Source organism: Canis lupus, chromosome 4, assembly GCF_003254725.2.
Source record: "Canis lupus dingo isolate Sandy chromosome 4, ASM325472v2, whole genome shotgun sequence".
NCBI lineage: Eukaryota > Metazoa > Chordata > Mammalia > Carnivora > Canidae > Canis > Canis lupus.
The window spans coordinates 26,559,073-26,573,341 of NC_064246.1; the positions used below are offsets into that span (position 1 = coordinate 26,559,073).

Below are 14,269 nucleotides of genomic sequence, written 5' to 3' on the forward strand. Positions count from 1 at the left end.
AATGGCTCAGTCGGTTAAGTGACCAACTCTTGATTTCAGCTCAGCTCATGAGATTGAGCCCCGTGTTGGGCTCTGTGGTCAGTGGAGAGTCTGCTTGAGATTCTCTCTCCCTCTGCCCCTCCTCACCATAAAGGCACTCACTCTCTCTAAAATAAGCTTTTTAAAAAAAGTCTTTCTAACACGGGTGAGGTGATATCTCATGGTTTTGATTTGTATTTCCCTCATGATTAGTAATGTTGAGCATCTTTTCATGTGTCTATTGGCTTACCTGTATGTCCTCTTTGGAAAAATGTCTATTCAGATCTTTTGTCCATTTTTAAATCAGATTGTGTTTTGCTATTGATTTATGTGAGTCTTTCATATATTTTATTATTATTATTATTTTTCTTGAGAGAGAGAGAGTGAGCAAGCAGGGGAAGGGGCAGAGGGCAGAGAGAGAATCCTCAAGCAGACTCCCCACTGACCAAGGAGCCTGATGTGGGGCTCTATCTCACAACCTGAGCCGAAATCAAAAGTCAACTGACTTCACTGAGCAACCCAGGTGCCCCAGTTCTTGATATATTTTAGAAATTCTTTGTCAGATATATGATTTGCAGTTATTTCTTCCCATTCAGTAGGTTGCCTTTTCATTTTATAGATGGTTTCTTTTGCTGTGCAGGAAGTTTCTCATTCCCTTCCCCCTTTTTCCCTTCAAGCTTTTATTTAAACTCCAGCTAGTTAACATACAGTGCAATATTAGTTTCAGGTGTACAATTTAGTGATTCATCATTTACACACAACACCTGATGCTCATGAAGGTGCACTCCTTAATCCCCCTTACCTATTTCAACCATCCCCCTGCCCACCTCCCCTCCAGTAACCATCTGTTTGTTCTCTATAGTTAAGAGTGTGTTTCTTGGTTTGCTTCCCCTCCCCCCACACACCCATGTTCATTTATTGTTTCTTAAATTCTCCATATGAGTGAAATCAAATGGCATGTGTCTTTCTCTGAATAACTCATTGCACTTAGTATAATACTCTTTAGCTCCATCCATGTTGTTGCAAATGGCAAGATCTCATACTTTTTGATGGTAGAGTAATATTCCATTGGATATATGTTTCTAATTCTTAAAGGAATAAATTGGGCTAGAGGATGGTTGTGTTCTCGGTGTTGCTATCACAAGAAATTAGCAGGCCTTTTGGCTCTACAGTGCTGAGAGATTTTCTTTGTCATTGGTTGAGTCTTTTTCCCTTTTCATTCCTCAGCTTCTTCAATCTGTAGCAATAATGCTGAGAAGGAAATGGTGATGGTGTGGGAGGAACTGAAGCCAAAGGCAATGTGTAGCTGTAAAGCTGGCCAGGTATATTGCTGTGCTGATGGGAAGTACTTTATTACCAGTAGATTAAAAAGATACTAGTTGGCTCTTTCAGGATGCAGCATGACATCTGTCTCCTCTGGTCTTTTGATGTGATCATGAAGATTGGCTTGCGTTCCCCACATACTTGACCCAGAAGTCATAGAATGAAAGCCAGGTAAAAGCAAGAGTAACACCATATGGTATTCTCGTAACCTAATACTTCTGACTCCACCTTTTTTGCCAACTGACTCTTCTGTTGTCTTGTGAAAATACTGCAGACTCTTTTAACAGTTACTGTGTTCCAAATTACTATTGCTGCTCCATGAAATGCCTTGGATTTGGACTCTGTGAGCTATGCTGTGTAATAACCTACCTAAAAAGTTAGTGGCTTACAACAACAAATATGTTATTTGTTTATAATTCTGTATGTCAGCTATTTGGGCAGGGCTCAACTGGATGGTTCTTCCGTGGATCTTGCTTTGGGTCCTTGGGCAGCCACAGTTATCTGGAGACCTGGCTGGGATTGGATGCTCTGAAATGGCCTCACTTATATGTCTGGAGGTTGGTCCTGGTTGTTGGCTGAACAGTATGCCTCCACTAGGCTAGCACAGGACTCTCCACGTGGGGCAGGTGTTCCAAGAGCAAAGCCCGAATATACAAGTACTTTTCAAGCCCTATTTGCATCTTAGGTTGTTGCTTCCCTGTGGCCAAAGCAAGTCACATACCAGATGTAGAGCCAGTGTGATAGGGGACTATACAGGTCTGTATACAAAGAGGCATACCTCCTTCCTATAACAATCCTACACACGGGCCTTGATGTCTTATCTCCTTAAGAACTTATGGCATATTTGTAGTAAAGAGAGACCTAGAATCAAGTAACTGTTGACCTTCTACAAAGATAAGTATGAGTTCTTTCTAGAAATGGAATCGTATTTTAAATATATTAGAAAGCTTACTGTTAAATGGAGTTCTACCTGAAGTTCTTCTGCAAAGTTTGTTTTGGTTTTAATTTTTTTGTTTTTGCATATGTAGAGTTTTCCATTTGGTTTTACTCTCAATGAGGTATGTCTGTCCAATGCTCTGTTATTGGACTCTGTGAACATGGATTATAGGCTGCTTTTATCCTTTGGAAGGAGGGACTGTCATATAGTGATCAACAACAGGCTCTGTGGACAGACTTCCTGGGCTTGTATCCTGGCTCTGCCACTGGCTGCATGTCCTTGGACTAGTTAGTTACTTAACATCTAGATGCTTTGCTTTCCTCTGCAAAATTGGAACAATAACAGTACCTGCCCTATAGGTGGTTGTTGTGAGGCTCATTCTAAGTTCTACATAAGGGTCACTATTATTGCTATTATTATCCTAGAGAATTGTGTAAGCTTACTTGATCTTACTTGGGCCACATTATGACCAAGACCAGAGTATAGATTTAGAGTGTTTCTTTGACTTTTATAAGTTAATGTTACCTTCATATCATTCCGTGAGTTGAGTACCATTTTTTATGAAAAAACTAAGAGAGTATGAATTTTGGAAATGACATAGATGATCGGTGGTAGGGCTCAGTCTAGAACCCAGGCATGTTGATTCCTACGCCCAGATCCTGAAACCTAAGGGAGGGAAAAATCACTGCATGAGAAGAACTGAGATGCAGAAGGAGTCATCTGCCTGTGTCTGCCCCTGCCCCTCCTATGCCAGTTCTGTTCCCAGCTGTAGATGGAGCTCCTGAAAGGGATTTCAGAGCCCAAACCCAGCATCTGGCAAAAATGTTTCTGTCTACCAATGCCTAACTTGTAGGCTGCATATCTCCTACCTGACCTCCTATCTTTGTTCTGCTGGCCCTTTGTTCCACTTCTGTTCAGCTCTCCGTGTTGGTGTCTCATCCTGGTATACTTTAGAGCCTAGACTTCCCATATTACCTCTTCATCTTTTGGTTCATAGCTTATCTTACTTTTCTTCCTTTGGTTCATTTAGACTGGCCTGGTAGTCACTGGCCTTGGAGTTGACCTTATCTCCCCCAATACTCATATCCTCTCTCTCTTATACACAGATGCCCATGCCATACACACACTATCCTTGACTCTTCTCCCATAGGGTTGGGTACTTGGTAATGGTCTCAGCCATACCGTGTGAATACCCAACCCCCAATAACAAAACAACCAAGATATGTGGAAAGTATAGATACTTTACACAATGAAATGATTCTCCCTTTTGGGATGGGTGGGGGAAGGCTGAGAAGCTGACTTCATTTTACATCACACTTAATTCCTTCCTTTTCTGTCTCCCTGTTTGCTTCAGCAAACGTATGAAGAGACAGTGTGCATTGTAGGACCAACAGGAAGAACAGATAGTGTGACGTGTTGTACAGCTGGGCTGTGGTGAGGAGACCGGTGAGCTGAGCCAGAAGGCCAGACTAGATGCCCCACAGCAATTTACTCTTTTGTTCAGGGAATTCTCTGTGCCTTGTCTGAGGCCTCCGTTTCTCCATCTATAAAACAGGCGATAGACATTTCAGAGGATTATTGACAGATTTAAATGGCATAATGTATCTATGGGACATAGCTTCATTAACAAAGTCTTTACAACTTCTTGGTATCTTTTACTGATGGTGGAAGTCTCAGTGCTTTAAATGAATAAACCCAAATTGGAAGTAACTGAGGTACAGAATACAACTGGATGACAATACCTATGGTCTCCCATGAAAGCCTATAGGATTCCTCATTTTTCAGTATTTTAAATTCTTTTTTTGTATTAGGAATCATGAAATGCAATTTCTTTAGAACCTAGGTTTGAATCTGCACTCTTCCACTTGACTGTGTGACTTTGACACCCCCCCCCCATTTCCTAAATTATCACTTGGATGTAATATTTCGGATGTGTATGTGAGTCAGAATGAGAATATATTGTGCAGAATGTGTAGTTAGGATTCAGAAATCCTATATTAGGATTAGCACTTGTTGAAACCCTCCCAGGTGTAATAGGCACTCCCCCTTGACCTGGACCTGAGCACAGAGGGAGGATTCATGCCCATTTTCACCTAGGAAACAGCTTCAGACCTGTGCAACTGGACACGACACCAGAAGACTCTGCTCCTCCTTCATGCTCCAAACTTCCAAGGCAAGACGTTGCTTTGATCTTGAGCCTGCTGCAAAAAGTCTCCCTTGGCAAGTGTACCTATGACAGCTGGACTCTGCAATGTCAACTTTCTGTAGACAACACTGAAAAAAATATAAATGTCAAGTACTCTAGAGAAGACTTGATGAGGGAAGCCAGGTGTGTGCTAGAATCCAGCTGAAGAGAGTTGAAACTGTGCCAGATAGCTTCATATTTTAAAAATGGGGGCGGGGGAGGAGGGAGGAAATGTCATGCTTAGGAGAATCCCTGTAAGTATCTCTACTGCCCTGGTCTTCATTAGTCAGGGACACCAAGTTCCCTCTGCTGATTGCCTCTGGTTAATTTTCTATGCAACTTGACAAAAAAAGAATGTGACAAATTCTATCTCAGAGCTCCCAACCAGGCAAGACAGGGCTGTGTTTGTCCTTGCTGACCCAGGAGACCAAGAAACCAATTAAAACTCTTTCTCGTCTTTTATCCTCCAGTGATGATATCAACATAATGATGAAGTTCTGGTCCAGAGCACCCACAGAGTAGGTACTAGCGGTTCCTGGCTAGTGTGGATTTGGGGGAGACCACCTGACTTAGCCCACACGATTATTTAGCAGGTCTCTGAAAGGGCTGAAAAGGTGGGCTAGCTTTTGCCACACAAAATACCCTAAATGACACAGGCTCCATTCCTTGGGTTCATTGGCAAAGGATGACTGAAGCTTCTTAAAGCCTGTAGACCCTTTGCCCAAGATATTTCCATGACCAATACATTTGAGTGAGTCCATGTCTCTACAACCTCCTGTTCAGGGGCAGATCCAGATTTTGTTGTGTGTGAAACTTACATAATTTGGTGATACTCTCTTAAAGGCAAAGACTACATAATTATGAATGCAAAATTAGGCTTGAATGTTTATTTGGAATAAAAATATATCAAAGCAAATTAAAGACTTCCAAGTTGACAACACCGATATAAAAATATTTTTAAAAGTAACAATTTTTTTGTGCTGGACATGCCTATATAAAAATATTTTACCTGTTTTTTTCTGCAAATGCTTTTATGACTTTATTATCTAATTATATAAATTATGCACTACACGTACTTCAGTGGAGAGAGACAGTGATCTTAGCTGAGGGCAGTTTCAATCACCTACTTTTGCAAATTTTACAGAAATATATGACCAGGTGACTCTGTTACCCCCTGCTAGGGACCTGTGTAAGCAAGGAGCCCTCACACCCAAGCCTTATTAGCTCTGTGGTAAGTGTACATCTGAAGCCTGCATCCCTGGACAATGCCATGTGACTCTGCTCATCACTGCTCACCCGATGTTGAGAAATAATGGGAATTTCAGTCCAGTTCAGTTGCCCAATGTTTCTTCAACTTAAACGTCTTGCCAGTGTTGAGTTCCATTCCTTCCCATTCCCACCTGCATACAGTAGATGAAAAATAAACAAGGTTTAAGAGGTTCGTCCCTACAAGAGCAGTAGGATTTGGTTGGACCTCTTCATCCACAGTGGAAAGGGCTTCCCCTAGGTTCTCTAGGGGCATTGTCGACATTAATAATTTGAAACACCCAGGTCAGTATATCAGCACCATTTTGGCAGCCTACTCTCTCTCAGTCCCGTGAAGAAATACTGTGCCAGTGAGAGTGATCAGTTTGTCTGGCTGTTCCCCTGGCACGAGGGCCTGGGCCTGAGGCTTCAGGACAGCCTGATAGGCATAAGTCCTACTGCCCCTTGGAATGTGAGGGGTAGAGGGTTGGAGCAAACTCAGTGGTCCATTGTGGTTATTCCCAGACATTATTTGTTTAAGATCTGAAGGATCTTATGTCCATTGTCCTGTCTTGTTGAGGAAATGAGGATGATGCTGGCAAATTGAAGCCCTTGATAGAGGAGCTGCTTTGCTCCTCTTGCACTAGTGTTTTTCTATTTGGCTTGTGCTGTCCCTCTCCTTGTCTCTGTCTCACTCCCACAGTATAGCACTTAGTCTTGCATAGGATGTTTGCAGAACCTGTGTATAAAAAATGCTCAACAGAACTTAGTTTGGAGAATATAAGATTTAAGGAAGATATGGGAGGTTCACCAATCTGAAGGGTCCTCATGTGGAAGAGAAGAATGCCTTGTTCTTTGAGACCCTATGCTGTTAAATTGGGTTGGTGGGAAAAAAATTTGAGGAAGTTTCAGTCCCAGGGGAAAAGCTCTTTCTTTCTTAGGGTTGTCAGGGATGGAACAAGGTACTTTTTGGTGACCCCCCCTCAGCAGATACCTTAGGGAATGGATTCTGATGTTGTTTGGATTTAGGGTTCTACTGATAAGTTGAAATGAAATCTAAGGAAATGGAGATAACACCCCATGGTGAGATCACATCCTGACAGAGTAAGGACATCCCTTTTCATTGGTTCTACCTTCCTCTCCTAGGCCAAGTGGACCTCACTCTTGGACACTGTACCCTGAGTCTTTGACTCTTAGATGCTGCATTCACCCTTACAGGCTTAGCCCCTGTTTGTGCAAACACCCCATTCCATCTGCTGATATTGGCTGACATCTCTCTTCCATAAGTTTCTGGTAGTCATGACCTCTTTTCATGGCCTGTCTAGTCATCACCTTGCTTAGGCCTCAGTTCTTTTGCATGTAGCTCAAGCCAGGAGTCCACGTGTATTGATGTGACAGCTAGGTTGTCATTAAATCCTTACCCAATACCCGTGATTACCTGAATCTATGAATCTTGACTTATTTGGCTTTGGTGGCGGGGTGGTCTCAGCATTTGTTTTGATGGAACAGTGGATCCCATTGAAGGAGTGGATCATGGCATAATCTCCCTACCATGCCCTTCTTTGGTATTTTCTCTTTCATGCTCTCCTCATAGAATGTTAGTTTCACAACAGATTCTCATCCTCAAATACATTTTGACCTGCCTGGCTTGACTAAATGTCTCCTAACTTACTCCATTTGTCTTTTCCTAGCTTTGTTCTCCTTTTCCCCTAATTCAGTGCTTTATTGCCACCAGTGAGGCTATTGAGCAATGCTTAGCTCTACCCCAGGCTCTCAGATCGTAAGAGGAGGCCAGTCCCTGCTTGTATCTATGCCATTCTTGGATGTTTTAATGATAAATTACCCCTTAAATTACTCCTTTATTGGGGACTTTGGAAATAATTTCTTGCTTTCATTACTAGAAAAATAGCTTTATGGATTTACAAATAGCCAAATACTTTACCACGTGGAAACCGCTGTATAGGAATGAAAAGCGCGATCAACACTTACGTTCATTTATTCTCTCTCAAGTGATTTGGATTTAGTCTTACCTGCCCAGAGAATAGCTGGGCTGTGTTTCCAGCAGGAGTGAAAAACTAGCCACGCTAGAGACCTCACAGCTCAGTTGATTTCAATCTTCACCCATGTCATCTCCTGGGAGCAGACTGGACTTGTCCGCTGTTGCACTGTGCCTGACAGAGTCTGTGTTCCTTGCTAGGCCTTTTGTCTCTCAGGGCCCAAATCCTTAACCTTAGACACATCACTGACTTGGAGTGTCTGCTTGATCACCTGGCAAAAGTGACACCAGCTTTGGAGTACCTCAGCCTGCTGGGTAATGTGGCATGTCCCAACGAGCTGGTCAGCTTGGAAAAAGATGAGGAAGACTATAAGAGATACAGGTGAGTCTTTAAGGGGTTTGAACATGGTGGGAAAAGGACAAATAGCATCTTTCGAAGGGGATAGCATTATGGGATACATAATAGATGTTTGGTAAGCATCAGTGGACTTCTCATGATAATACTAAACTTTAACTTTTTGATAACCTATAACTATTGTCTCCCTCCATCAAGGTCACAGAAACCAAGAAACATGAAAATCTGCTCGGTGGTCTAGGCCAGGGGTTAACAAACTTTTTTTGTAAATAGCTGGGTAATAAGTATGTTAAAGCTTTGAAGGTCATATGGTTTCTATCACAATGATTCAACTCTGCTGTTGTAGTGAAGAAGTGGCCATAAACAATTTGTAAATGAATACGCAGGGCTATGTTTCAATAAAACTTTACTTACAAGAACAAGGAGAGGGCCAGTTTTGACCCATGGGCTACATTTTGTTTACCCATGCTCCATGTTATAAGATTTTCCTGTGGTCAGCCTCAGAGTCACCTTTTAGAGAGAGGACACTTCCCATGAAAATGAGGGAGCTTATATGGGATCCCAAGAGGAACTCCCAGAAGGCCCATAACTTTGTTCCATAGAGCTATGCCTCACTGTCCACCAACCACGTGCTTTGATGAGCTCTAAGGAGAAATGCTTGTCCTCCCCCCTCTCTACTACTAAACCATGTGCTTTGAAATACCTGACCCAAAGTCATCTGTTTTAGGTAGACTCCTTGAGCTTACCAGTTTCACTAGACTCCTTTTATAATTTTCTTCATTTGAGTTGTGTGTCTTCATTCTTGACTGTTGTTTTGCAAATGTTTTTAGATGATCTTTTCATATGTGTAGCCTCTTTCTTCATTATGATACAAGCTCTCAGTAACATCCTCACTGAATCAGTGTGGGCAGGGGAGGGGAAAGAAGGAGGGAAATGTAAGGCAGGTAAGGCTGCTAGATAGTAAATTCGGAAGGATTAGGTAAAGAAGATAATGGTTTGAAAGAAACTTGTTCTCTTGGGGCTCCTATAAAAATCAGTGGTGATCCATGAAGGAATGAAGTCAGTGGAGTTCATATTGTATAAAGGCAAAGCTGTAGGAGATACTGAAGGCTATTGAACACTGTATATTTTAAAAACATATACACAAAGACACATAAAGCTACAGCAGGAATCTGCTTATATTTCCTTATGGGGAAGCATTGTGTACCTTTAGCCTCATTTTCTAGGTTTCTTGATTAATTTTGTAAGGGGTCTGAGACTATTTTAAATCATCTTAGAATAAAACTCTAACCCTACTTTTTAAGAAATATATTAAGTCTTTCTTCATTATGAAGATTTTCATTTGGATGTGACCCTGCAGATTTGAATGTCAATTCTGTTAGGAGAAATATGATTAATATCCAGCAGGTGAAGAGTTACACATTTCTAAATCAACCTTGTAAGTTGCTTAATCGCTTAGAACTTAATTTGCTTCTTTAACACTCTTATCAACTCTGAAGCCTTTAGGAGCCTGATTTCAGATATGAAGGGGTCTCTTAAAACATATTTTATCTTCTTGCAGTAATTTATAAGATGTGTCTTGGAAGGGTCTAACAAGTCCAAGAAAGTTCTTTTAGTCAACATTTTTAGAAAACCAAGCACGATTTAGGAAATTTTCATTTGACTTTTTTCTTTAGATTTCTGTGTTTAATTCTTTTTTAAAAAAGGATTTATTTGTTTATTTTACCCGAGAGAGAGCACACGCAGCGGGAGGACACACGCAGAAAGAGAGAGAGAATCTCAAGCAGACTCCCTGCTGGAGCCAGCTTGAATATTATTCTTTCTTCTGAGAAGCCGAGTGCTTATAGAGAGATGTATGGCCCTCTGGGTACCTCAAATGCCCACTGCCTATTTGGATTCAGACCCATTTGATGTCAACAAACACAGTCAACAAGCAAGGGATTATCCTTCAGACTCAATCCAAGTGGTGGACATTGGGTCCTGATCCTTCAGGGAGGGCTGGGTTCTAGAGGAGTGATTTATCTCGTGTGCTGGCACTGGCACCCACTCAGCCCGACCTCATTACTCCAGTTCTGTTGGGCTTGAGGGATGGGGGGCTGGGAAGGTAGTTTGTTCATGCACATATGGCAAAGTCGCCATGAGGAACTGGATTCTAAGGGCCACATAACAGCTGAAATCACACCTAGTCAGAATTACCCTAGAAAGTCCATAAATCACCCACAACAATGGCGAGATGCTCACGCTCTGAGAGGAACAGGAAGTAGGGACGCTGGAAGGAACATTACAGGTGTGCCCATCCAGTCACACATTCACTGCACGGCACATGATGGTTGAGTGGAATGGTAGGCCTATTCTCTAGCGAGTCAAAATTTTTTTATTCATTTTTATTTTTTTATTTTTTATTTCTGGTTGACAAGCACTCTCACACTTACATTTGGATGAGATAAATGTACATATGATGTAGTTCTGTTCTCTGGTCTGTAAGCAGCCCTGCTTTCTTCATCTTGGAGTTTGTGCTTCATTTGCCCCTGAGAAATTTTAGGGTTTTACAATATGGCTGTTAAATCCAGAGTTCTTGTAGTGTTTGAGTTTCTACCAGGCAATGCAGCCTCCTTCTTTTTTTGCCTTTTGGCAAAATATTTTCCTGCCCCTTCCTCCTACAAAGCATGAGGTCTGCCTTCCTTCTAGCTGTTACCCAGAGCCTAATAGTAGGGCCTCTATGTAAATTTATGTGACATTTTCACTAGAAAATTGCTTAAAAAATGAATGATATTTCTACAGTTTACTGTTTTTCACTTTAAGTACATTTTCTGACAATATGTCTTCTATTAATCATTTAAGCAATAGTAGGAGCCTTAAAGGAGTGTATTCAGAAGCAAGAACCCATGGCTCATTTAGTGCTGTCTGAAAAAATTTCTTATTGATTGGCATCCTCTGTGGTTATGTGATGTAATATTTATAATATGTCACCCAGCCATACATCAAAACAAGTACGTCTGTTTCATTTCTCCGGGAGGTGTTGATTTCAGAGAGGTCAGCCCACTTTTAGGTCACGTTGTGGCCAACCACTGGAGCAGAAGTGGGAAGTGACTAGATTTATGGAGTTATTGGAAATGGCTTCACAGATGCTTCACTTTCTGCTGAGTCCTTCCTCCCATCCCCCAAGGTTACCCCTTCTCCTTCCTTCCTTACCCCCTGTGCAGACAGTTGGATTTTCTTGGCACATATCCCCACCGTAAAACGGGCTCATTAAATCTGTATGTGAGCATGAACATACTACCAAGTTGTTGAGCGGTGCCCTGGTCCTGCTGGGGCAGGAGCAAACCACGCCTGGGGTTTTTTCTTTGCCATTCATCACAGTTCATGGCTGAGAAATGTCCATTGCCTTGTTATTATAGCAGCTTGAACTTGCCCATGCTTTGCTGTGTGTACACACTGTGCCACTATTTTGGGATGAATGTTGAATGGAGGTGAACATGATAACAAGCAGCCTTCAGGATTTGGGAGGGAAGAGAGTGGTGAGGCAGAGCTTGGTTGGCTTGGGAGGCCGCCGTCATACTAGGAAACCACCTGAGGCCTCCTGTGGAATTCAACACCAGCCAAAAAATGAGTCACGTATGGGAAACTTGGGTGCGCGGAGTGGTCTGTTTCTCGTCTTCCTTTGCAGTTCTTTTCTTTCTTCTTCCTGCAGGAAAGACAATGGAGTGAAAGTCAACAGTACGCAAGAGCTAGGCCTGGCTTCTCAACTGCAGGATTTGGTCTCATGGTCTCTTGGCTCTACCTCTGTCACCAAACCCTCCTGCCATTCCTTCATTCCCTCCTGCCACTCCAATCTCTGCTTGGCCTCTCCTTCCTCCTGCTTCCTCAGTAGGCCCCTCTGTATTTCTCACAACTTTAAATTATTTAAAACGTGACACCCTTCCTTTGTTCCCTCACAGAGAGCAGCCCGGGGCCTGCCCAGTGTCTGTAGCACTCAGCCAAAGGGAAGGAGGGAGGGACCCTCCGCAGTCTGTTGGCTGTCCCGGGCTGCCACCATTTCCCAGCCGAATAGGAGCTGTTAAACTTGTGGCTTACATAACCCAGCTAGCATTCTCCAGCTAATCTACAATCTGGGCTTTGAAGATCACAAGAAAGCAAAGGTCACGACCCAGAGATCAAAGTGACAGAAGCCCACAGAGTAATTGCTGGTTACCCTCTGTAGAGGGCCTTGCTCTGTCCTGTGGGTGTATTGTTTGCACGGAGACTTCAAACATGCTGCCGGTGAACTGTGAGGAAAATCAGCTGGCCTTTGCCAGTTGTCAGGCATTCATTAATGCTGTAGGTGAGCTCACCTCGGCTCATTAGAGTGAGATCATTGTCATCTCTCTGAGCATCTGGAGTTATTCCACTCACAGTGTTTGTTCATTACTCTTTGGTCTTTATTGACTTTTTCTCACAGTCCTCTTTTACCTGGAGGTGTGAGGGGGTGGTTATATAAGGAAATTGGAGTAATAAGAAAGGAGGCTATGGATGTGTTTATTGGAAATTAACTTGGAGGCACACAGAATTCAAGCAGGCTGAAGCTTAAGAGAGGCTGAGGCGTCATCTAGCCCGTTCTCCTCATTATGCAGATGGAGACACCGAAGCTCAGGAAGGTGGCCTGAACCAAGATCACACAAGCTAAATAAACCCAGAGTCTGGACCCTTTCCTCTACCCGGTCAGTCTCCACGCTTTTTGTTGTGAAGACCTCTCCTCTGTTTCATCTTCTCCCCCTTTCGTCTCTTTAATAAGCTTGGGTTTCTTTACTGAGCTACATCTCAGCCATTGCTAACTTTTGACAATTAGTCAGACGCATTTAGCGGTTGATGAGTGCTTTTGATTAGCATGAGGTAACCAGTGTTACCAAACGGGGTTGAGGTAATGCAGGGAAAAGCAGAGCAGCTTGATATTTTGTTGGCGTGCTCACTCCATCCTGTTAGGCTTTGTGGATGATTGAGAACAGTTCCTGGGTGACCCGTTGCTGACTTCAGAGGCCCCCAGTGGATCATCAGTAGCTTGCACCATGTCTCCCCACCAACCCCCACGCCCGGGGGCAGTAAGGCGGCAAGAGATCATGGGAAGGATGGGCATTCCATGTTGCCATAAATGGAAAGAGGTAGGGAAAACCTCCAGGGGACCCTGCATTCTGATTCCCTTAGGATCTGGAAACTTGGTATTTCTTTAGTAGAGTCTCAGAGGAAGAAACATGGTAGCCAACCGCAGGAGCAGACACTGGGGAGCCGTCTTGGTGTTTCTGGGATTGTGTGGTGTTCCCCGGGAAGCAGCCAGCACCCCCTGGGGTAGCAGTTTGAGCAGGAGGGAAGAGTGTCCTCCTCTCCCTTTGAAGTCTAGATGAAAAATGCCAGAGCTTTGGGATTTGGGCAGAGAAAATTGATTTGGGAGCAAAAACAAACAGAAAAGGCCCTCTGCTCTTCCTTTTCTCCCCCTGCCAGTGTGTAGGTGTCTCCTCAGAGGAGTCCTTTAAGAAAAGGGAGCATACCGTAGGAAAAGAGAGAGAACCTGCAGGGCTCTGTGTGCGGGTCGCACTTTTAGAGAATCTGCTTTTAGACAGAAACGAATGATGAGCCTTCGCACACGTTCCCAGCATCCCAGATTTCTTCTAGATGACCTCACCTTCCCCATCGCAGCCAGAGCGCCCCTGACTTCCAGCGCCCAGCCCCAGGGCTTTGGCCCAGCCACCTTGGGAAGGTCAGGAAAATTAGAGTCACCCTCAGGAGCTAGGGACGTGAGACTCAGAACTTAGACCGATCTCTTTTCATTAAGCAGGGCCCTGGCTTAACAAGCGGTTTTATAAATCTGAAGCTGTCTCCGGGTGTCGCAGGATTTATGGACGGGGGTTTCTGCCATAAAGTGGTTTATGATGGCTGCCTTCTGTGTTATTAGTAGCTGTCTCTTCCTTCAACCATTGCTGTTTGATAATAGCCTTAAAACACCCAGAATTACTTACCTGCAAGCCCCATTCCCGATAGCCCCTGTTGACAGTCTGAATAAGTTTACTGCCCTTTTGTTGTACTTTACCTTCAAAACAAACTGATTGAACCATCAATAGCTCGTGGAAGCTGACAGAGGCATGTCATCTGGACTAGCCCTTGTGATTGCAGGTTATCTGGGGGAGTTAGCCTTCTCGCATTGTTAACTGAAGTGTTTTATGTACTATGCAACTTTAGGAT

The 14,269-nt window shown here is 43.2% G+C and overlaps 1 protein-coding gene and 1 long non-coding RNA gene across 12 annotated transcripts in view; one reads left to right on the top strand and one right to left on the bottom strand.

The window, feature by feature from the left end:
• LRMDA (leucine rich melanocyte differentiation associated) overlaps positions 1-14,269 on the top strand; it is a 1,023,935-nt gene that overhangs the window by 570,747 nt on the left and 438,919 nt on the right. For all 11 annotated transcript variants that reach the window (XR_007410032.1, XR_007410033.1, XM_049108827.1 and 8 more), the window contains exon 4: positions 7,952-8,086. Coding sequence is in view for 9 of the 11 variants with exons in the window: in XM_049108827.1 (XP_048964784.1) it covers positions 7,952-8,086 (135 nt within the window). In the remaining 2 variants the exon portion in view is untranslated. The remainder of the gene's footprint in view (positions 1-7,951; positions 8,087-14,269) is intronic.
• On the bottom strand, positions 10,462-11,935 carry LOC112651750 (uncharacterized). The gene is made up of 3 exons (XR_003131001.3): positions 11,841-11,935; positions 11,252-11,744; positions 10,462-10,587 (listed from the first exon to the last, which is right to left on the bottom strand). It is a non-coding gene; the product is annotated as an uncharacterized LOC112651750 (long non-coding RNA).